The sequence below is a fragment of the Anomalospiza imberbis genome, chromosome 27 (assembly GCF_031753505.1).
Source record: "Anomalospiza imberbis isolate Cuckoo-Finch-1a 21T00152 chromosome 27, ASM3175350v1, whole genome shotgun sequence".
NCBI classification, from domain to species: Eukaryota; Metazoa; Chordata; class Aves; order Passeriformes; family Viduidae; genus Anomalospiza; species Anomalospiza imberbis.
Genome location: NC_089707.1, coordinates 4,653,309 through 4,677,264, shown reverse-complemented (window position 1 = coordinate 4,677,264; position 23,956 = coordinate 4,653,309). Strand labels below are relative to the sequence as shown.

General features: G+C 51.2%; 2 protein-coding genes across 3 annotated transcripts; one reads left to right on the top strand and one right to left on the bottom strand.

The window, feature by feature from the left end:
- Nucleotides 1-105: 105 nt before the first annotated feature.
- PGPEP1 (pyroglutamyl-peptidase I) lies at nucleotides 106-16,074 on the bottom strand. 2 transcript variants are annotated; one of them, XM_068173893.1, is made up of 5 exons: nucleotides 15,902-16,074; nucleotides 12,757-12,809; nucleotides 6,912-7,028; nucleotides 5,906-6,138; nucleotides 106-3,956 (listed from the first exon to the last, which is right to left on the bottom strand). In XM_068173893.1, exons 4-5 carry the CDS (start codon nucleotides 6,109-6,111, stop codon nucleotides 3,764-3,766), a joined length of 399 nt encoding a protein of 132 aa, XP_068029994.1. In that variant the 5' UTR covers nucleotides 6,112-6,138; nucleotides 6,912-7,028; nucleotides 12,757-12,809; nucleotides 15,902-16,074; the 3' UTR covers nucleotides 106-3,763. The 2 variants fall into 2 exon arrangements, with proteins under 2 accessions (XP_068029994.1, XP_068029993.1); XM_068173892.1 differs by lacking the exon at nucleotides 15,902-16,074 and adding an exon at nucleotides 15,584-15,685.
- LSM4 (LSM4 homolog, U6 small nuclear RNA and mRNA degradation associated) lies at nucleotides 16,062-22,985 on the top strand. Its single transcript, XM_068173895.1, has 5 exons — nucleotides 16,062-16,193; nucleotides 16,381-16,422; nucleotides 16,529-16,627; nucleotides 19,297-19,480; nucleotides 21,575-22,985. Exons 1-5 carry the CDS (start codon nucleotides 16,191-16,193, stop codon nucleotides 21,661-21,663), a joined length of 417 nt encoding a protein of 138 aa, XP_068029996.1. The 5' UTR covers nucleotides 16,062-16,190; the 3' UTR covers nucleotides 21,664-22,985.
- Nucleotides 22,986-23,956: the final 971 nt, after the last annotated feature.

Below are 23,956 nucleotides of genomic sequence, written 5' to 3'. Positions count from 1 at the left end.
GGCTCCATCAATCCCAAATTTATCCCAAAGCAGAGCAACTTTGGTTTTTAGGGCTTTTTGTATTTTTTTTTTTTTTAGGATGTCTCAAAGCCTGCAGGGAATAACTAGAACAACTCTGGGAGCTCAGCAGTTCCTGGCTGCAGCCTCGTGTCACAACCACACCTCAAACCCTCTTCCTGACCTTTCCATCCTTTCCCACCTCTCCCACTCCTTGGGAGCTTGGGGGATGCTGCAGGGAAGGTGAACTACTCTGCAGGTGCTGGCAGACTCCCAAAAAAACCCCAAAAGCCCCTTCAACCACACCACAGAACCCCTCAGGACGGGAGGGATCCCTGAGGATCATCAAATCCCACAGGAATCCTTGAGGCCAAAGAGCCTTCCAAGCTCCTTTCTCCTGGGCTTTTAAAGGAGATCCCCAAGTTCAATTCACCTCCCCGCAGCAGCATCACCAGACTGAGACATTGCTGAGTCTCTGGAGCTCCTCAAAAATCCTCTGCAGGATTAAACAATCCTGGGACAATTAAATTGTCATCCCAAACCCTGCCCAACACGTGGGCCAGACGCTGCTCCAGGGCAGGTGCGTGACATCAGACCCAATCCAGCAGAACCTCCCTAAATCCTCTCTTCCACACCAAAAATCCTCAGCCCCGTTTTGCCCCTCTGAACCTTTATCCCCAGAGATGATTTTGCACTCACAGCACCCTAAAATTTCAGATGTTTTTTAAATTTTTTTCCCCCACATTTACAGGAATGAACACTCCACCTGAACTTCCTATGCTTTTATTCACTAGCACAAAGTTTTTGGGGTTGGCAACAGGTCTCCCAGTCAGTGCAAATTAGCAAATTCTATTAATTGATGATTAATAGAAAGGAAAGCAAATTGGATTTAGTAAAACATCAGCTTTTTTTGAAGCTCTGCATCAGTCTGATGTCCTATTCCCAAAGAAAATAGGGATCTGTAAGAAAAGCTTTGTGAATTGGACCAAAAAAAAATTAAAAAAAAAAAAAAACAAACCCAACCCCAAAGTATTTAATTTAGGTCATATTAAATAAAATTAGTTTAATGCCATTTTTCCCCAGTTGGGCTACAGGAAATTTCTCTACCACCAAGACACCTTTTATAAACACAACCTCAGGCTAATTTCCCAAAACCCCACCAAAAAAAAGAGTATAAAATAAATTATGTTTTCTAAGGAACTGATCACGTGGAGCTCCCCCAAAAACAGATCGGGAGGAAAAGCAATGCCCAAAATATTCCCAAAAAATGGGATTTTTAATGCTGACACGCCCAAGGCCAAGCACTGCAGTCCTCAAACTCCAGCAGCTCTGGATTTTCCCCTGGAACAGCAGAGAGCACCCAGAAAAATGAATATTTTTAGGTGCTGAACAGGATTTAACTCGCCAGGCTGAACAAACCCGCGTGGGAAGACGCTCTGCCCACGGAACTGCTGCTGTCTGTGCTCCCTGCTGATGGATCCTGGGCCACCACCACATCCAGGGGGACCTCCAGCCCCATCCAGGGGGTGCAGAGCCGGGGATGGACAGGGAATGTCTCACCTGGAGATGCTGATCCCTCCCAGAGCCCACCCAGGTCCTGCCCCGACCCCTCTGTGGGTCCCTCCCCGCCCCTGCTGAGATTCCACCCTTGGAATTTCACTGTGGCCTCACCAATGTGTTGATTTTCCACTTCCATTTAATCCACAGCGACACCAGAGGTGAGTGAAGCAGTTTTTCTGGGAATTATTCCATCACCAAACCCTGTGGGATATTCCTCTTCCCCAAGTTTAGCAGCTACGAAACACCCAGGACAAAAAACTTCCCACCAGCAAAGGAATAAATCCTATGGGGATAAGGAACTCAACTAATGACAAAAAAAAAACCAAAACAAAACAAAAAAAAAAAACAAAAAAACCTGTGTCAAAGCACGAAGATTTCAACAAAATATTAAATAAAATAAGTTACTAATCAGGGAATCTGACAAGTGCTACCTCGGAGTCGATGGGAACAACAATATTTCACTTGAGGGCAAATTCCTCTGAGCAGGAAGGCCTGGATAGTGAACAGAACCCAGAATTTCCTTGGGTCTATCCAAAAAAATCTTCCTGCTCAGGTGCCCTCAGCAGAGTCCTTGCAGCTGCAAGGTTTTTGTCCCATCTCAAGGGTTACAAGGAGTGGTTTTGTCACCAGACTTCTCCTGGCGAGCTCAGGGCAGCTCTCACTGAGAGTTACTATAGCAGAGCCAGTCAGCACCAGAGAAATTCAAAATCATGGGCTTTTAAAACCTTTAAAATGTTGGGGTTTTTTATATATATATATTTTTTTTCCTATCTTATTTGTAAAAGCATCACAGACTTCTTCATCCAAATGGCCTCTCCACGAGACCTCAGCTCCCAATTCTGTGTCTGCTCCAACGTCAGCTGGGTTTTTTGTTTTTTTTTTGCTGCAGTCTCAAAAATTTGGCAGCAAATCTCCACACACAGCCAGCATCACCCACCTGCTGAGATCCTGCACGCACCCTCCTTCCCCAGAAGAATTCCTGGGAAAGTTCCCACAAGCAGCACCACTTTTGAACGCCAGGAAAGAACCCGGAATCCTCACTCTGAGCAAAATTCCTTAATTTCAAATCACTGCCTCTGGTTTCCAGGCAGTGGGATTGGGTTGAAGACCTGACTTTTGATTTTGCAGGGATTTTGTAGGTTCCCATCTGCATTTTTATGCCTCCACTCAAATCAAGGTGGAATTGGGATCTCAGTTCCACATTACTTTCCTAACCTGGAACACGAGGGGGAATTTGCAGCTAAGGAAGTTATAAATTACTCAACCTTCACCTTAAAAACACCATCGAGCACCAGGAGCCCAGGATAAAGATCTCCTGTGGGAAAAGTGGCCCTCAGCAAAGCTCTTTACCCACTAATGATTGGTTTTAGACACACTCGACCTGAGGTGTTTGCTACAGGAGGTCCTTGAGGAAGGGAGGTGGCCAAGAGAGAGGCAGGAAAAAGAGATTTGAAAAGATTTAGGATCAGGCTCCCCCCCCAAAAAAAAAAATCCAGCTGGATTTGGGTTCCAAAAGGAACCCCAAACACATCCCTTCTGCTGCAGCTAGAGACCCTATGGATGTCTGGAGGAGGTGGAGTGAGGAATCAGTGCCTAAAATCAATTTCCATTCCAGCAAAGCCATCCCAGGCTCCTCATCCCCACCAAACTCTGCTTCCCAAGCCAAGCCCACACCATCCCAGCTCCAGCTGTCCTTCCACATCACCACCTGGAATTTGGGTCAAGAGAGTGGGGGGGGAAACAAACCCAAAACCCACTGAAAGCAAACCTTTCAACTCAACACTTAGCCACCAGAGGGTTGGGTGAGCAATTCCCTGCACCTGAAGGCCGAGTCCAGGTGAGGAACCTCCCACGGATCCAGGTGAGGACCCATTCCCTGGAAGCTCCCAGCACAAACCCTTCAGGAATCAGGAGCTGCAGGTGTTTTAGAGAAGAGACTCTGAATCCTTTGTTGCTCAGGCTGAAACTCACAGATTCGACAAAAAAAAAAAAAAAAAAAGTTAATTTCTAAGCAGAATTTGTAGAATTTTCCTTTTTTTTGGGTTTTTTTTTTTTTTTTTTGAAGTCTCCAATTCTGAGTCTGGAACCGTTGTTTCATTGTTTGTTTTCTTTTTCTTTTTGTTGTTTTTTTTTTTTTTTTCCCCAATACTTCAGCAGAGCAGGGAAAATTTTGGAAGTGCAATACTAGGAGAGCTGCTGGCCAGGCTCAGTGTTCATGCTGACAATTGATTTTGTCTTCGGAATGCTCCAAAAGATCCAGCATTTCCTCTATGATGGCCTGCAGGGCCCGGCCCAGCTGTTCTGCAGAATAAGGTTTTCCCAGAGGAGGCACGTGGACAAATGCTGACCTCCCACGGCTCTGGTACAAGGAGGTGTAGTAGGTGAAGTCGCAGAGGTACCTGGAACACAAAAGCAGAGATTATTCCATGAAAAAAAGGGATAAAAACAGATCAAACGAGCTGTAGGCTCCCATCGTGGTGGCATCCTGGGGTTTAGGGGGATGTGAGGCAGGAATTGTGAGTCTGGGGTTGTTTTAATTAAATTTAGGACAAAACAATGTGAAAATCTCTCTTTTTCTTTTCCCCCGATCACTGAAAACCAGGAGGCATCGCCGGCCCTGGGAGGTGAAAGGTGTGGGAGGCTTCAGTGCCACGTGGATGTGGCACTTGGGGACACGTGGTGGCCTTGGCAGTGCTGGGGAGTGGTTGCACTCCATGATCTGAGAGAGCTTTTCCAGCTTCAGTGGCTCCATGGAAAGTGTGTGGATTGTAGGGGAACAAAGGGAACAGGAGTGACACCGGCACAGGAGGTTGTGGCCGTCCCTGGATTCCCTGGAAGTGCCCCAGGACAGCCTGGATGGGGTTTGGAGCAGCATGGGACAGTGGAGGTGTCCCTGCAGGGGTGGGGTGGGATGGGATGGGATGGGATTTAAGGTCCTTCCCAGCACTCTGGGAGTCCCTGATTCCATGAAGGAGGTGACAAGGTGGTGTTAGGATGTCACCAGGCTTCCAGTCCCTGAGGGATCCAGGAGAGCTGGAGAGGGACTGGGGACAAGGGATGGGGGGACAGGACACAGGGAATGGCTTCCACTGCCAGAGGGCAGGGATGGGTGGGATTTTGGGAAGGAATTGTTCCCTGTGGGGATTCAAGGCCAGGCTGGAGGAGGGAAGCTCCAGGGAGACCTTGGAGCCACTTCCAGAGCCTAAAGGGGCTCCAGGAGAGCTGGAGAGGGATTTGGGACAAGGACTGGAGAGGGATTTGGGACAAGGACTGGAATCCCAACACGGGGAATGGCTTCGAAGTGGAAAGGGGAATCTGGGTGGGACACTGGGAAGGAATATCCCACCCTCCTGGCTGGGAGGGTGGGGAGGGGCTGGGATGGAATTCCCAGAGAAGCTGTGGCCGCCCCTGGAAGTGCCCAAGGCCAGGTTGGGCAGGGTTTGGAGCACCCTGGGACAGTGGAGGTGTCCCTGCAGGGGGGGGATGGGATGGGATGGGATGGGATGGGATGGGATGGGATGGGATGGGATGGGATGGGATTTAAGGTCCTTCCCAGCACTCTGGGAGTCCCTGATTCCATGAAGGAGGTGACAAGGTGGTGTTAAGATGTCACCAGGCTTCCAGTCCCTGAGGGATCCAGGAGAGCTGGAGAGGGATTTGGGACAAGGACTGGAATCCCAACACGGGGAACGGCTTCAAAGGGAAAGGGGAATCTGGGTGGGACACTGGGAAGGAATATCCCACCCTCCTGGCTGGGAGGGTGGGGAGGGGCTGGGATGGAATTCCCAGAGAAGCTGTGGCTGCCCCTGGAAGTGCCCAAGGCCAGGTTGGACAGGGTTTGGAGCACCCTGGGACAGTGGAGGTGTCCCTGCAGGGGGGGGATGGGATGGGATGGGATGGGATGGGATGGGATGGGATGGGATGGGATGGGATGGGATGGGATGGGATGGGATTTAAGGTCCTTCCCAGCACTCTGGGAGTCCCTGATTCCATGAAGGAGGTGACAAGGTGGTGTTAAGATGTCACCAGGCTTCCAGTCCCTGAGGGATCCAGGAGAGCTGGAGAGGGATTTGGGACAAGGACTGGAATCCCAACACGGGGAACGGCTTCAAAGGGAAAGGGGAATCTGGGTGGGACACTGGGAAGGAATATCCCACCTTCCTGGCTAGGAGGGTGGGGAGGGGCTGGGATGGAATTCCCAGATCAGCCGTGGCCGCCCCTGGAAGTGCCCACGGCCAGGTTGGACACTGGGGCTTGGAGCAGCCTGGGCCACAACTGGAAAACCTTTAAGGTGCCTCCCAAGCCAAGGCACTCCAGGATTCCCTGACCCCCAGGGGTCACCCCGTACCTGCCGGCGTCCTTGGAGATGGTGACGGTGACGTCCAGCCCCAGCGCCGAGACCCTCCTGCACACGGCGTCCATGTCGATGATGGAGTCGATGCACTCGGGGCCCCCCTCCACGCAGCACTGGGAGCCCGGGCAGAAGCGACAGTTGTCCAGCCCCTTGTAGCCCACGTTGTGGCCACACTTCTCCAGGGTGACAGTGGTGGCCATGCCCGACACTCCCACGTGAACCACCAGCTGCCAGGGAAAAGGGACGGGTTGGGTTGTGGCAAATGCTGATCCTCGTGGGATCCTTCCAGGTGGGGACAGCTCCGATATCTGTGCCTGCTCTGCCTCTCCTTTCCCTTATCCAAACTCCCAATCCAGCTCTCTTGGAGCCACTCTGGGGACTGGAAGCCTGGTGACATCTCAGCACCACCTTGTCACCGCGTTGATGGAATCATGGAATCCTCTGGGGTGAGGCTCTGCATGTGGCACTCAGCCCAAGCTTGGACTCGATGATCTCTGATCATTTCCCAGCCTGAATGATTCTGTGGTATGATTTTAAGGTCCTCCCCACCCCAAACCACTCTGGGATTCCATGGCTCCACTCCCAGTGAACCAGGGAGGGGTTAGAGGTGCCAGAGGAACGAGGCGTTTCCAGCATGGCTTCAGCACAGCACAATTCTTCTCATTCCACCCCCTCCCGACCTGAACTGTGATTTCATCAGGGTAAAAAGGAGCCCTGGCACCTCCACAGCTGCTGGAGGAGCCCAGGTGGCACAGACAAACCACGAGCTGTCTAGACAGCCCTCTGCAGTGGCCCCTTCACACCCACTGCTCCTGGGAACTGGAGCACCCCGAGCTGTAAAATCCTACAAATTCACATGTTCTCACCACTAAAGAGGAAAAGATCCAGCCAGGGACTACCAGGCTGAAGGAATACATTAAAAAGGAGACTTCACATGGTGCCCACTGCAGGTTCCAACCCTTTGCTGGGTGGTTTTTTTCTCCTCCCTTTACTCACTCACTTGGGGACTGTGCTTCTTCCACAAGGCAGGAATGAGTCTCTGCACGGTCTGGTACTCAACTGGGACCTCATAGACGTGCAGATCCACATCATCCCTCAGCCCCAGCTTCTCCAGCTCCTAAAAACACCAGCAAAGCAAAACCAAGATGGTCAGACACGAGATGAGCAGAGGATTTACTCCTGGGAGGTTTAATGGCAGAGTGAGGGACTAACACCAGTTTACACCAGGTTGTAGAACCTCGTAAACAGCACCTGCAGCGAGTTTACAGCAACCACTGCGGAAAAACCCAGACCCATAATGGCAACAACAAAGGCATCTCTCCACCTGTGTGAAGGGTTTCACCCACAGAGCCGTTTGTGTGGCTCTGATGTGTGTGTAACAAAGAAATCAACATTTTAACTGACAATAGTTATCAGCAACACCCACGCTGCCAAGGAAATCTTGGCTCTTGCTATTTATAGAGGGAGACAGTCACAATCCCTTCTTCTCTCAAGGAGTGACAATGTGGAGAAGGTGGGACTGGAAGGATTTTATCCACCACCCAGGGCTGCTGGCCTGGTGAAAATAAATTTCATATTTGTTTCCAGATAAAGAGCTCTCAGGGCTGGATGACAGCACTGGTGATTCAAGTAACCCAGTAAATTATTTCTCCCTCTCTAACATGAAAACATCCCAAATATCCTGGCAATAAACGGAGGAAATTTCCTTCAAACCTTTTAAAACACAAAGAGGCAGTTAAATACCTTGCAAAGACTTTAAAACCAGAGGAAAGGGTGTTTTTTTTTTTCTCCCCAGTGTTTCTGGCTGGAAAGCACTGTTTGATTCCAAAACTGGGAGTTCCCCCTACACACAGGTTCTCCCTTGCTCTCCCCAGTCCCACCAGTAAGGCTCCAGTTGGAGCTTTGCTCCTCTGGTACCTCTCAGAGGCATCAACCCCAAACTTCCCAGAACTCAAGGAAACACCCACATGGTCTGAAGCCTCTGGAAAAAAAGGGCTCTTCAACAAAACCATCAGCTGAGGCTAAACCTTGGAGCCAGGTAACACCAGGAAGCATTTTCCAGTGGGAGAAGAGACTTTGGCCATCATGTTTAAGGAATTCCTGCAGCATCCAACCTGGACCAAGCTTTCCTCTTGTCACCAAATGTCCAAAATAGCTGTTCCCGTGGATCTGAGGGAGGAACAGCCATCAAACTAGCAAAGGAAACTTCAAACTATTCCTGAATTTATCTCTGTTCCAGGTTTGGATTTGGGGACCAGAGCCACGAGCTGCTCTTTGAAGCAATTCTCAGGTTTCATTTTCCTCCTTGCAAGTGCAGATCAGCTGTTTTCACCCTCCAACCTTGTATTCCCCCAGGTTAAAAATTAAAAATTAAAGACACTTAAAAGGAGAAGACAAGTTGAGGTTTGAGGCCTCCCTCATTTAAACGTGAGCAGTGTCTTGCCATCGTTTTTCTGTGTTTTTATCAGCACAAGTGGTTTCCTACTGAGGAAAAAAATCCACCTTTCACACTTGTATGGCCAAACCACAGGGATGTAACAAGATTTAAGATAACTAAAACACCCAGAAAGGCCAAAGTGACACTTCCACAGAGCAGCAGATATGAGCAACGATGATAAATCACTGGCTCTGGCTCCCAGGGCAAGGCTGATATTAAAGCCTTGCTGTATTGATTAGTGTCTGGCACACTCAGACATTCATTACCACAGATGGATGGAAGGGATGGTTCACCACAGCTCCTCTGCACAAATCTGCCTCCAAAACCTTCATAAAGTGAAGGAGTTCACAGAGGAGAGTATTCAAACACCAGTCAGCCTCTTCAGGAGGAGAATAAACACTTTTTAGGAGTGTTAATACTGATGAGAAGTGATGCTCCTGAAGATGAAGGGTTGGGAAGGAAAAAGCTCCTAGGGATGGATTTGATGGGGAGATTGGGAAGGAAACAGCTCCTAGGGATGGATTTGATAGTGGGGATGGGGAAGGAAACAACTCCTAGGGATGATTTGATGGGGGAATTGGGAAGGAAACAGCTCCTGGGGATGGATTTTATGGGGGGGGACTGGGAAGAAAAAGCTCCTGGGGATGATTTGATGGGGGGGATTGGGAAGGAAATAACTCCTAGGGATGATTTGATGGTGGGGAAGGAAACAGCTCCTGGAGATGGATTTGATTGGGGGGGAAGGAAACAACTCCTAGGGATGATTTGATGGAGGGATTGGGAAGGAAACAACTCCTAGGGATGGATTTGATGGGGGGATTGGGAAGGAAACAGCTCCTGGGGATGGATTTGATAGTGGGGATGAGGAAGGAAACAGCTCCTGGGGATGGATTTGATGGGGGGGATTGGGAAGGAAATAACTCCTAGGGGTGATTTGATGGTTGGGAAGGAAACAGCTCCTGGGGATGGATTTGATGGGGGGGATTGGGAAGGAAATAACTCCTAGGGGTGATTTGATGGTTGGGAAGGAAACAGCTCCTGGGGATGGATTTGATGGGGGGGATTGGGAAGGAAATAACTCCTAGGGGTGATTTGATGGTTGGGAAGGAAACAGCTCCTGGGGATGGATTTGATGGTGGCAAGTTTTCCTAGATGAAAAGAGAGTCCTCCAGCCACTTAAACCTTAACTTTACCAAGCCACAACTTCTCTTTTAACCAAGCCCAGCGCTCCATAATGAAGATGTTTGTAACCTTCCCCCGCCTCCCTGAACAAGTTGTCCCCCCCCAGCCCTGTCCACCTGACAACCAGAGCACACAGAACATGTGTGACCGATTCCCTGACCCCTCCACAATGCTGCTCTTTGTCAGCCACTAATATCCTTATCAGGTCTGTCTAGACACCCTGACAGCAATTGTCCTTCCTAATGTCAAAATGCACTCTGACCTCTCTCCTCCTCCTCCTCCTCCACAGCCAGAAGCACTTTGGGGGGGGGATGAAGGAGCCCAGCAGCTTCACAGTCCACAGGTCACACCTGTGTCCACACCTAAGTCACAGCAGGGACGGCAGAAAAGGAGCTGAGAAAAGCTCATTTTAGGGATTTCTTCTTGGAAGTCCCTCCCCAGCAAAAGTTGCACCCATGGGGGGGAAAAAAAAATCCTGAACTGAAACACTAAAATGGTGAAAATTCAAAACAGCAAACCCAAATGGAGTGTTTTTGCCTTAAAATAAAGCAGAAAGGAGTTTTTCTTTCTGCTGATTTTATAGGAAAGCTCCCTCCTGTGAGTAAAAACCTCAAACATTTAATTGGGGTTTTATTTTTGGGTGAAATTTTGAAACTTTTCATTTCAACAGCATTATTAGATTGCTGCTGCCACTCTGTAAGGTAGCCATGTGTAAAAATCAGTCAGCTTGCAAAACCAGACAGAAATTCACTGCACTTCCAGGGAAAACTCACACCATGTCCACGTTCTGTGGGAGAACCCAAATAAAACCAGGGGCAGTGAAAGAACAAAAAAAAAGAAGTGAATTTTATCCTCGGGGATGCAGCATAATAAAAGATGTAATAAACCAGAACCAGCTCAGCCCTAGAGCTAGGAAGGATTTAGAAAGATTGTTTAATTGATTTTTCTTCTATTAAAATGCAGATCACACCGTCTGGGATTCGGGAACTCAGACACGCCTTTGTGTCCACTCCGCTCCATGAAGTCCCCGTCTGAAACTTGCACAATGCCCACCTCGCCCAGGCTCAAAGACATGCTGTTCCTTTTTGTCTGGGCCTCTCGGGGCTGAGACAGGGGAAGGAAAGGCAAATCCTCCCCGCTGCCTCCGAGCTGATGTTTTCAGTCACAATAATCCGCCGGCGATGGGACGGGACCGGAGCCTCCAGCACGGCTGCAGTTTGTACTCAAAACATCCCCAATTCTGAGTTCAGGCACTCAACACATCACAAATTCTGAGTTTAGCCACTCAAAACATCCCCAATTCTGAGATTAGGCACTCTACACATCCCCAGTTCTGAGTTTAGCCACTCAAAACACCTCCAACTCTGAGTTTATCCATCCCAAACATCCCCAACCCTGAAGTTATCCACCCAAAACCTCCCCAATTCTGAGTTTAGGCACTCAATGCGTCCCAAATTCTGAGTTTAGCCACTCAAAACATCCCCAGTTCTGAGTTTATCCACCCAAACATCCCCAGCTTTTAGTTTATCCACCCAAAACATCCCCAACCCTGAGTTTATCCACCCAAAACCTTCCCAGTTCTGAGTTTAGCCACTCAAAACATCCCCAATACGGAGTTTAGGCACTAAAACATCCTCAATTCTGAGTTTATCCAGTCAAAATATCCCCAATCCTGAGTTTGTCCACTCAAAACATCCCCAATTCTGAGCTTAGCCACCCAAAACACCCCCAAGTGAGTTTATCCACTCAAACACCCCCAATTCTGAGTTTAGCCATTCAAAACACCCCCAACTCTGAGTTTTGCCATCCCCCAAGCCCCTAAACATGCATTTTAAATGGAAGGGATGACTTCATCCATCAGCCACACAGCTGAGCAGCCACCAGTGCCTCGAGCTGCTTCTCTTTAGGTCTGTTTATTTTTTTCAAGCAACATCACAACACCCACCACTCCTCCTGCTCCAAAAACACCCTTTTGTCTGCCTCCTCTAAAATAAAAGCAGCTATTTTCAACAGCTGACACTCCACCAGCAAGAACAAACCAAAGCAGTGAGCTTCACTTCTGATTTTTAGCCATGTCCTGTGTTTTTTCCCCCTCATCCACAACCTGCATATTCCTCCAAACTGACCCAAACTTATTGTATTCATTCCCAAAAAGCTCTTGGAGGCAAAGGTTTTGTCTTCCCCCACCAGCCAACACATTAGGCAGCTGGACATTAGTTGGCTGTAATTGATTAGAGTTTGTGATTTAATTTAAAAGCATTTGAAAGAAGATATTAATCTCAGAGCTCTGAAGGGGAGAGAGATGTGGTGGGGAGAAAAATAGATTTAATTCCCTGGGCAACTGTACTAAAAGGCAACATGGAATTCCCAGTAGCTTTGCCACAAACTCCATCCAGAAGTGACAAAGAAGGAAGAAGTGGGGTAATGTGGCAGCACCATCCCTGTAAAAAGTGTTTTTACAGCAAAAAAACCACCTTGATTCCATCGAAAAGAGCTTAATTCCTTCTGCTTGCCTCATTTGTGGGATGTCAGCCTCGCTCAGATGAACTCCTGGGCACAGCGTGGGGTTTTTGGGGTGCCCTGTGCATGGCCAGGAGCTGGACTGGATGATTCCCTTCCAGGATATTCCAGGATTTTAGGGATGTGCCCAGGCAGATACAGAGCTACAGGTGGCATAAAGTTGATTTTTTTCTGAGCAGGCAGGAAAAGCATTTCCCCAGAAACTCTGCCAAGCAGAGGAGGGGTGATCCAGGGGGTGCAAAGAGGCAGCTCCACCTCGGAATCAGACTCCTGACACTCACACAACTCCACAAAACCTCCAGCTGGAAGCCTCCTCTCAGAGATGAGGCTCGGTTTAAAGGTGAACCAGCTGGCCCAGCTTCAAGTGAGAACTGAGAGAAAAACATCCAGATTCCTCTGGGTTGGTCAGTTGGTTTGTTTATTTGGAATTCTCCAGGGCAGAGGAAGATTCCAAGCTCCCTGCCCCACTTAAAAGCATCCAAAGCTGGGAATTCCTCACTTGCCTCAGCTACATTAACTCAATCTCATTAAACTCCACCAGCTAAGGGATTGTTTTCTGAGCAGGGAATCTAACATTATCCAGCTGACCATCTGGATATCTGCAGAGAGCTCCAGAAGAAGTTGTAAGTGATAAAAAGAGCCGAAACCCCAAATTTGTAGGGATTTGTCCTCAATTTTGACACTAAGAGGAAAATTCAGGGGTTACCTGAACTGCAATCCAGCTGGCGTTCACAGCATGTTCTCCAAACGGCCCAAACCCTGCAAGAGAAGAAAAATTCACAGATTTGACTCAACTTGAAGTTGCAAGAGGTTTGGGCTTTCCTGGTTTAGTTCTCCCGAAAAAAAAAACCCAAACAACCCCAGTTCTACTTCTCAGTCCTTATTTCTTTACACCCGAGTATCAAACAAGACACCTGCACTAAAATATTTCAACTAGAGCCTTGTACAGTGAAGGAAAACAATAACTTGCTTGAAAAGAAACTTGTTTTTTTCTTGGGGAGAAGAATTTTCCTTCCTGCCCAGGTTAGAAAAATTCGTTATCACCAGCTAACTTGCCCGATGCCACAGAATTAGAATCATGATTGGGTTTTCTATTCCTGATTGCTTCAGCCCACAGCAGATGCTTCAAATTTTCCTTCTCCGCTCAGGGTCTTCTCCAAGATCTTCGTTAGCATTAATTACACCTCACAAGGAAATAAACAGAGCTGTTGACAACCCACCCACACCACAGCAAAGGCTACCAAGGCGTTATCAAAAATACTTCCTTCAGCACCTCTAAATTCCTAATGAATAACTTTGGACTTAACTGGTAATCCTTAACATCTTTTTTTTTTTTCCTTCTTCTTTTTCCCTGAGCAAGCACACAAAGGTTGGGCAATTTATCTGGGCGTAACGTCGATATGCTTTCATTTAAAATGTCAGCGTTGCCCTCCGAGCCTCGTGCAATTAGGAGACATAAATTCTGCCCTGAAAGGATCCGAGAGGGACCACAAATATCCGATGACACCTTAATGGAAATGCTGGATTTGCCCTCCCCAGGCAGGCTGAGGTGATGCTGCACAAGGAGGAATTTCCCAAGCGTGGGCTCGTCCACGCCCGTGGATCTCAACCCGGCGTCGCTGGCTCGCCAGAATAAATATTCCCACAAAATCCAAAATGTTGGGGGTGTTTCCCTGCGAGCAGAACTGCAGGGGTGTGAGACAAACTATGACAGGGGAACGAGGCAAATTAATGCCTTCCCAGCTGTTTCTGCAAGTCCCACACAACTCTCTGGAAGCAAACATTGAGACCTGCTAAGTTGAATTCCTAAATAAAGCGTGACAACCCTATAAAAGAAATGAAACCCGTATTTTAACAACTCAGCCACGGAAAGGCTGAAATTCTACAGGTGCCCAGGCACAGGGCACGATTTCCTTGCTCCAAATTCCAAATCCAACTGGCACACACACAGCTGGGGTTTTCGCTGCTCTGACTCATCTCCTGCCCAGATCCCTCGGGTTATCCCTTCCCGGGAACAGAAGGAACTTTGTGGGCAGCATCCGACCCCACGGAGCACGGCACATCCAGCACGGGGCCCTCCAAGGCTCATTAGCAGCAAAACCAGCTGCAGGGATCGTGATGGGATTATCTCCTTAACGAGTTCTAAAAAAAAAAATTGTGCACAAATAACGCTTATCCTCGGGCAGCACAGGCTGGGAACCCACTGGGAACACGACACCATCGCCAGTTTTAAACGGAATTCCGCGTGGCATTATCAAACAGGGGCAGGGCTGACTGCATTTTGCAACCAGACTTCCCTGAAATTAAAAAAAAAAAAAAATTAAAAAAAAAAGGGGGGGGGTGGAAAAAGGAGCGTGGAGGAGCCTTGCGAGCAGCAGAACGTTTCCTGACGCAAGTTTTCTGTTTAGTCACCGCCGCTCCACGCTGGATTTGGGGTTGGGAAAGGCAGGATTTGCCACCTGCTCCTTGGCTCCCCACAACCGTTCCCTGGAAAAGGCACTTTTGCGCACGATCAGGGCTGCCCTGCTATTCAAACGGCCTCAGCTTCAGCTGCTGGGGGGAGACCTGAATAGTTTGGGCGAGTTCCCCATTTGTCACAGGACAGCCTCACCCACAAATCACCCCGAGCTGCCTTTGTACCCCGGGAAGAGCCTGACAACGCCGGGGCCCCTCGCTGCCTGCGCTCATTCTTCCCCCGGGCGCTTCTGCCGCGCCTCGGGGGTGTTTTGGGGAGCAGCCCCCACACTTTGGGAGCTCAGGGTGGGGTGGTCCGCAGGTGATTCCCCCCTCCCTGCGCCCCAAATTGGTTTTCCTGCCCCTTGGCAGGCTCGATTCCCTTCTTTCGGCAAAGAGAAAACCTTTGGGATGGGGTCACGCGTGGAAAAAGCGGAGCCAAGTGCCCGCTGGCTGGATAAGCGTTAGGAAAGCCCCTCACCACTGTACCCCCCAACCTCTGACACCCCTGACCCACAGCAGTCCAGCCCCAAAGCCACCCTGGCTCTGCCCTGCGCCCCATTTATCACCCCACACAGGGGACAGCCCCCCGAAACAGCCCCCCGAGGGGACAGCCCCCGCTCCCCATTCCCTCAGTCACCCCCTGATGGGACAGCAGACCCCCCTCTCACCTCAGGGAAGGGGTCCCCCACTTATCCCCCTACGATCTCAGGGAAGAGGTCCCCAGCTGCCCCTTCCAAGACGAAGGGGTCCCCAAAATTACCCCTCTCCCCCAGATTGCTCATCAGAGACAAGCAGCACCCTCCAAGCCCCCCATCTCTTCGGGGAGGGGGTCTTACACCTACCCCCGGCCACTTTAGGTCAGGAAAAGGACCCCCAAACCTCCTCCTCCTCCCCACAGAGCAGGGGTCCCCCACCTACACCCCCAGACCCCTTTACCCCCCAGATCTACCCGCCCCTGGAAGCCCCCCGCTCACCTCGGGGAGGGGCTCCCCCAAATCTCCCCGCAGGGAAGGGGGTCCCCCATCAATCCCCCCATTTCCCATCTCACCGCCCCCTCCCCAAAAGCCGCCCCGTACCCGTCACCACCACCGCCCGCCGCGGCTTCTCCATCGCGGCTCCGTCCCGTCCGGTCCTGTCCCGTCCGGTGCCGCCGCCGCCGCCGCCGCCCCGCACTGAGCGCGGCCCCGCCCCGCGCCGCCCGCCCCGCCCCGCGCAGCCCGGACCCGCCGCTTCCGCCGCCGCGGCGGAAGTCCCGCCGCGGGACGGCCTGCAGCCCTTCACCCGTTACCGAGCACCGCGACCCTCCGTGCGCGGCGCAGCCCGAGGGGCTCCCGCTCGCCCGCCTCAGCGCGGGACTCGGGGAGGGGGGGCAATTGGTGAAACAAAACGCTCACCTTGAGCCTCCCGGGGGTTCCCTGCCTGGCTGTGGGGGAGCACAAAGCGCGGCCGCGGTACCGGGAGGTCCGGAGCGCGTCCCGGCCCGGGCCGTGCCGCTGCAAAGGCGCGGACCGGGCGGCGCGGCGCGGCCGGGCCGCGAGCCGCGCTCTGATTGGCTGCGGCGGGACCGCGCCGCGCTCTGATTGGCTGCGGCGGGGCCGCGCCGCGCTCTGATTGGCCCCGCGCGGAGCCGGGGGCGGTTTGAGCGGCAGCGCCCGGCGCGGCGGCGGCTCCCGGTCCGGCACGATGGTGAGCGGCGGCACCGGGAACGGGGAACCGGGTTCGGGAGGAGGCTGGAGCGGAGGGTCTGGCTCGTCTCTTCCCCACCGCTAGGGATGGCGTGCCCGGTGCCCCGCTCGGTGCTCGGGTCGGTGCCCCGGCCGGTGTCCCGTTGTCGGTCGGTGCCTGAGGCCTTTCTCCTTTTTTCCCCTCGTAGCTGCCCCTGTCCTTGCTGAAGACGGCGCAGAACCACCCCATGGTGAGTACCGGCCGCGCGGCCCAGCCCTGCTCCCCTCGCCGGTGCCGTGCGGGTGACACCGGGCACGTCCCGGTACCGGCGCCCCGTGACTGCTGTTCTCCCGCAGCTGGTGGAGCTGAAGAACGGGGAGACGTACAACGGGCACCTGGTGAGCTGCGACAACTGGATGAACATCAACCTTCGGGAGGTTATCTGCACATCACGGGTAAGGCTGGAGCACCGGCACCGGGCAGGGGTCACCCACGGCAGTGTCCGCGGGGAGCACCCGGGAGCAGACAGGACTGTCACCCCAGAATCTGTCCACAGAGGCTCCCCAGCTCTGTCCCTGCAGCCAGGCTGGCTCTGCTGTTGTTCACATCGCTCGTATGGAAGCGTGAGCTCTGCCTGAAATGCAGATTTAATGTAATTATTGGTAATGTCCATTTAATTATTGATAATGCCCATAATGAAGGAGCAGCCTTGTGTATGTGTGCAGCTGAATGTCTGCACATCACAGGATGAGGGGTTGGGGTCCCTCATCCCCCTGGGTGAGGAATGGGGGGGGTCACGTGCTGTGATGCTGATCCAGTTTCCCAAAAACCAGAGCCTTTACCTGTCCCAGGCAGCCTCAAACACCACAATCTCTTTTATTCCCTCCAGTCTCTTTTATTCCTTCCAATCTCTTTTATTCCCTCCAATCTTTTTTATTCCCGCCCCTCTCCACATCCAACTGAGTTCACCCACTGAGGCTGTCTAGGACCTTTGCCCTTGGCCAAAGTTGCTCCAGGAGATTGGGATCTGTGTTTTGGGCTTTGGCCTCCATCAGAAATGTCTGATCTCGTTCCTGTGGGAAGCACAGATGGATGGAAATCCAGCTGTTGTTGTGCTTTCCTAGCCCTGGAATGCCAGATCCTTGTTCTTCCAAAATTCCTCCTGCAAACTCCCCAATTCCTGTTGTCTCCACGACAGGAGTTTGGAGTGGTGTTGCTGGGGCACACCAGTATCACAGAGGAGACACCCTGAGTGCAGTTTGCAGGGAATTTTGGGGTGGAATTTTGGAATTTGTGGCTGGGTCATGGTGGGACAAGGAACTGCTGTTGAATTTAGCGGGAAGGGGGCTCAGAGGAGGTGACAGCAAAGCCTTACCCGTGCCCAGGACCCAGGTGATGATTCCCTTCTCCTTGGAAATTTGCTTCCAAAGGCTCAGTGCTCTGCCTGGGAAGAGCAGCAGCTCAGGTTTTATTGGGAGGGATCACCCAGAAGGACGTGGGGATGTTGGAGCGAGTCCAAGATGATCAGAGGGATGGAGCAGCTCTCCTGTGGGAAAAGGCTGGGAGAATTGGGGTTGCTCAGCCTGGCGAGGAGAAGCTTTGGGATCACCTAACTGGGGCCTTCCAGTGCCTGAAGGGGCCGACAAAAACATGGAGAGAAACTTTGGTCAAGGGATGGAATGACAGGACACAGAGGGAGGGCAGGGTTAGGTGGGATTTTGGGAAGGAATTCCTCCCTGTGAAGGTGGTGAGGGTTTGGGATGAAATTCCCAGAGCAGCTGTGGCTGCCCCATCCCTGGAGTGTCCAAGGCCAGCCTGGACAGGGCTTGGAGCCACCTGAGATAGTGGGAGGTGTGGAACTGGGACGACCTTTTGGTCCCAACCCAAACCATTCCATGATTCCACGATTCCATGAGCCGGCACGCAGGAGAGCGGCCTCGGCTGCCTCCAAATCCCGGGAGAAGATGGAATCTGCTGGGTTGGACTGGTGGCACTGGTGGCACTGGCCACTAGATGGCACGGGACAACGAGCCGGGAGCCTCTTGTTTACTCGGGGGAGGCCGGAACGAGGAAGCGACGGAGCCTGGAGCTCCATCCCTTCCTGCATCCCGAGCCAAGGAGCAGCCAGGCACATCCAAGGCAGGGTGGGGTTTGCCGGGTGTCTCTTGGAAGGGAATTGTTGCTCCTCTGCCTCGTCCTGGGCTTGCCCGTGCAGGCAGAGCTGCCCCAAACAACTCCCCAAAGGGGTGTGGGGAGGCTGCTGCATCCCCAGAGAGCAGGAACGGGGCGTGCTGGTTTCACCTCCTCTCCTGGGACGCTGCAGGCGCCTGGTCCACATGAGGATGGCTGGGCTGGAGCCATCCCAGCTGCAGCCAGGCCCTGCTGGAGCCGGGTCCCAGTCCCTCCTCCCACTTACATCATGGCCAGGGGGTTGTTGTTCAGCTCTGGGCTTTTATTCCCACTCGCTGAAACCCTGCTGGGCTGAGTCCTAGGGAAGCCCGTGGTATCCCAGGAAAATCCTGAAACTGCCTGAAAAGCAGCGCGGGGAGGTGGCTGCTCTGAAACTGGGCAGCTGAAGATTTTTATTTTTAATATTTTTTTAAAAATAAATATATAATGTGTGAGCTCCTTATTTCCCTCAGCTGCTCTGGAGGCTCACATCCCACAGCCAGCTGGCTCCAGAGCTGCCTCGCTGCTCCTTCCACACCCCAGAGGGAGTGAAGGAGTGGGGTTACTCCCAGCTGGAGAAGAATCCTGGCCACAGCTGCATTTTTTTTTTTTTTTTTACCAGAATTGGTTGTTCACCACCATTTTTAACTCGTGTCTCTTGTCCCACTTTCAATTCCCTTCTCGTGTGGGAAGGGAAGAAGGGCCTTGTTTCCTCACCCTCTTCTGACATTTTCTGCCAGTGCTTGAGGGAGCTGGCAATGAAATGAAACTACAGTTGTCTGTGGGGCTCTGTGTTTTGGGGAGTTAAACCCCCCATTTTTCACAGCTGGTTACAGATAATGCTCCCAGCAAAGACTGCTGGAGCTCTTGCCCTCTCCAGAAATGCTCAAAATCCCTCAAAGTGACCCAAAAGCAGCAGGTTTTGTTTGTGGCCTCACGTGTTGCTCCCCAACAGGACGGGGACAAGTTCTGGAGGATGCCAGAGTGCTACATCCGTGGCAGCACCATCAAATACCTGCGGATCCCCGACGAAATCATTGACATGGTGAAGGAGGAGGTGGTGTCCAAGGGCAGAGGCCGTGGTGGGATGCAGCAGCAGAAGCAGCAGAAGGGCCGTGGGGTTGGAGGAGCTGGACGAGGTAAAAATCTTTTTTCCTCAGCATGGAGAGGGAGGACTGAGATCCCTGCCTTTAAAATTTCCCCTCTTGTGCAAGGAACAGCTCCTGCTCCTCTGTTTTAAACCCAGGGCTGTGTCTGGGAGAAGCTGGGGCAGCTCCTGAGCAGGATCCAGTTGAGCGAGTGCGTAAGGCAGCCCCTGCCAAGGAACAGGGAGGATTCGTGCCAGGGATGGGCCTCCCTCGTTCCTGGGGTTGGGCAGGAGCTTAAGAGAGTCTGAACTTGACTATTTCAGCTCCTCCTGGCTCGTTTGGGAGAGGGGCCCTGCAGAACTCTAGCTTAGCAAGGCCCAAGGGGAAAACAAAAGGCTGTTCTGGGTGAAAATAATGAAAATAAACCAGGCTCTGCCCATGGCAGTGAGAGAAAAAAAATATCATCTTCTCCCCTGTTAAAATGGGGCTTTGGGTTTCCTGATTTGTTAATGTATGTATGTTAAAAAAAAAAAAAAAAGACAAAACTATGTGAGGGTTTGAGTTGCTCCTGAAACATGAATAATTCATGTTTCTGATAAAGGGGAGGTTGCCACTTCAGAAGAAATAGGTCACCAAAACAGCCCTTCCCATTTCATGGGGTTAGGTGATCCCAGGGCACTTCAGCTGGGGGATATGCTGCTCCTTTTCCCCCCGAGTTATCCTGCTGGGAGCCTGGGAGCTGTTTCTCTGCTCTCCCCTAATGCCACATCTTTGGGATTTGTGGTCACCCCACAACCCCGGGGCTGCTCTTGGCCCGGGCTTCTCCTGCAGTCAGAGCTTAAAAACCCCGAGTTCAATTTTAGGAGGAGCCCTGGGGATGGGGACAGGGATGTGTGAAGCCTCTCTGGAGAGCTGCCTGTGCTCTGGCTATGCCAGCAATCCTGGCAGGACAGGTGGGATGGACCTGGGGCCATCGGGGCTGTTCCCAGCAGCTCCCTCTCCCCAAATCCCTGCTGCCCCTGGAAGCTCCCAGCGGGCAGAAGAGACCTTTCCTTTTGTTCCCCTCCTTGCCTTTGCCTTGGCAGGGCAGTTTTTTAGGATTTTTTTGAGGGGATAAACACCAAAGCCACGCTGTTTTCCCCGCTGTGGCAATGCCCACCTCGTGGGGAGCTCCAAGGTGGAGCTCCTGCTGTTTCCACGTGCACCCTCGGTTTGCTGATGGAATATTTTCAAGGGAAGCTTCGGCATTTGCTAATTAGCTCAAAGGTTTGGCTCTCATTACCAAGACACGAAGGGAGGAGGGAAAGGGAAAAAAAAATAAAATAAAGGCAGGACAATTTTGTTGGGAGGCCAACGGGCAGGAGGGAAGCTGTAATTGTGCTCACAGTTGAAAGGATTATTGTTTCTGACACTCCTAATCCTCCTCCTTTGACTTCTTGCTTGCCAAACTCAGAAGTCCCCAGCCTTTGCTCCAGGAGGAGCATCCCAAGCACTGCAGGGTTGGGAATAATTTGTGTTTTGCCTCTGGTTTGGGCACGTCTCCTCCTCTAGAGAAGCTCTTGTGCCTGGTGCTTGGCTTGGGTCTCCTTTGGGCTCTGCCTTTTGTGTAGCAGGGTGGATCCACATCCCTTTGTCCCTAGGATGGAATTTTGGGGGTAAATCTGAGGGCTGGGCTCAGCAGCTCCTGTGGTTTTTGGGTTTTTGGGATGCTCATCTCACTGCAGCCTCCCAAATAAACCCCTGTGTCCTGTGCCCAGTGCCCTCTCCAGAACCAAGGATTGCTCTGTCCAGTTTTTGGGGTGCCCTCACAACTTTCAGGGGACATGTTACAACCTGGATTTTAAATTTGTGGCTTCCCTGGTTCCATTTTTTTTTTTTGGAAGAAACTTCATTTTACCACAAGATTAACATTAATCATGAGATTGACACACCAGGGAGATACTGCTGAACTTGCTGCTGAGGGTGGATGAGTTTATGCACCTCCTAAATAAAGGTCTGGGACTGGAAAAGGAGAAGTCAAAAAGTCACATTTCTGCTTCTGAGACTCAAAAATAAGCAAGTTTTTGGGTAAAACGTGAATAACTGAAGCTCTAAGGCTTTGCTGGCTTACAGGGATGCTGATACCTCTTCCTTTCTGCTCCACAGGTGTGTTTGGTGGCCGTGGCCGAGGAATTCCAGGCAGTGGAAGAGGCCAGCAGGAAAAAAAGCCAGGCAGGCAATCAGCCAAGCAGTGAGGGCCAGGGACAGTTTGGGTTTTGTCACCTCAGGGTTGCCACGTGTCCAAAAACGTTCCCTTTCCCACTCTTCCATCAGAGTCAGAGCCCAAATCATTGTCCTTTGGAAGCCCCTCACGCTTTAATCTGGTGGAGTTTTCGCTCCTTGTAGTCAGTAAATCATTGGAAATACTTTTTAAAAATTCGTTCATGGTTAAGGACCGAGGTTCTGCCTTCTCCTGAGAGTGAATTTTTCAGGTTTACCAAGTTTAATTTAAAATATTTTCCTGTTCAGAGGTACCAGAATGAAGGCAAACACTTTCTGGATTGCTTGGATATTTTTTTTTTTTTTAATACTTGAAACTTGGGAAACTTGTTCTGTTTGTAACAAATGTGTTTTGGTTTAAAAACACTGAACTTGAAGATGTTGTGTCTGTACATGAATAGTCCTAAAGGTTTGGGGTTTTTTTAAAACCAACAAACTTTTATGCTATTGCTTTTCTTCTCCTGGCCAGTGAGTTCTGTTTCTCCAGTGGCTTAAGGGAGGGATGAACATTGGCCTTCAAGGCTTGTTCCCAAGAGAGCTTTGTGACAAATGAGCATTTCCCAATTAGTTCATTGCTAATTTGACTTCAGATTAGAAGTTTCCTTCAAAGGAACAGGGATTTTTCTGTGGGTTTTTTTTTTTTTTTTTTTTGCATGAGGCTGGTGCACCCCTTATTCCTCATGGGGGATTTTGAATTTTTTTTTTTTTTTAGCAGCAACCTGAGTTGCTTTACATGGATTTATTTCCCCCCCTGCTTTGAAAACTCTCTCCCTTCTGCTGTGACGATGAGTCCTGAACTCCTGACAATATTTCTCAACCTAATTTCTCCCAGTACCTGGTGATTGACCTCACTGGCTGTACCTGTCACTTCCTTCCCCAGCCACCAATTATCTTCCCTTGGGGACACAGGCCAGCGTGTGAACGTGTCCCTCCTGTAGGTTCAGAAAACTCCTGGGAATTCCCAGGTCAGGTTACTCCAGTCTTCCATCCCATGAGCAAAATACACCCTCAGAATATCCTGGCTGATCCCAGTTGAGCACACGGGGGGAAGAAACAGCTCTGGGTGTGCCTCAACCCCCCCTGGATGGATGAAACAGCTGCATTTTGGGGGGAAAACTGATATTGTGACTTGTTTTGAGCAGGTTTTGGGGTTTGTACAACTAATTCTCATATTGGAGCCTCTGCCATCGCCAGTGTACTGAAAAGGAGTGAAGAATATGCTTTTATAGACTTATTTTTTTAATGTTTGTAGAACTGGGCGCAGTGGTGAGTGAGAATAAATCTCCAGCCTCTTCCAGCCGCCTCCCTCTGTGTGTCTGTGATGCTGCTGGGCCCTGCCCGACCCAGAGCCCTTCCCTGAGCCCTGGAGTCAGGGATAAACCCCTGAACATTCTGTTTCCAGCAGCAGCCACGTGTTCTCCGTGGAGCTGCTCCTTGTTGAGGCCATGACCAGCGCTCCGTGCTCATCCCAGGCTTCTCCCAGGGAGCCAATTCCAGGGGATGGGGTGATGTGTCCTCCCTCCTGGAAAACTCCTGTGGCATTTTAACAAAGCCCAGGCTGTGTCAGACTTTCCCTTCCCAACCTGCTCCCTCCCTTCGGATCCCTCCAGCCACAGAGACTCCGTGTGCTGTGGCTTCCCTGCTGGAAAGGGAAACAGCTCCAGCCCTGCTGGGATTTAAGGTCTTTTCTGGCAGGAGAAATCCTGACTGCAACAATGGGACCTTTGGCTCCAGCTCAGGGTAGAGTCCTCCAAGTGCTCCTTATCTCCTGGCCAAGCTCTGGGGTCAGGTGATGGAGCTCGTTAAGTTCTGCATTTGCTTAATTACACCACGGGCTTCAGCAGCATTCCCTGCCTGCTTCCCCCTTTTCCTTTTTCCATCTCTGCAGGAATATTTTTGTCCCCCCCCAAAGGGCAGCTGGGTGGCAGATGGCTCTGTGGAAGGGTATTGATGTGACACTCAGCTGTCACTTTGGGCTTTTCTGCCCCAAAAATGAACATCTGGGGCTGTCACTGCCCCGTGGCAGTGCAGGCAGGCTAAAAACAACAACAAAAAAAAAAAAAAATTAAACAAAACAGGGAGGAGCGAGATAAAAGCAACAAGCAGAGAGGAGGAAAAAAATTCTGAGCCTGGCTGCCAGCGTGGGTGCGTGCAGAGCCTGGGCACGGAAAGACCCAGCAAAGGCCACCCTGGAAACCCTTCCCGGGATATTTTGGTGGCAGTGGAGCTGGTGGCAGCCCCGGGTTTGTGTCTCTGACTGCCCCACGG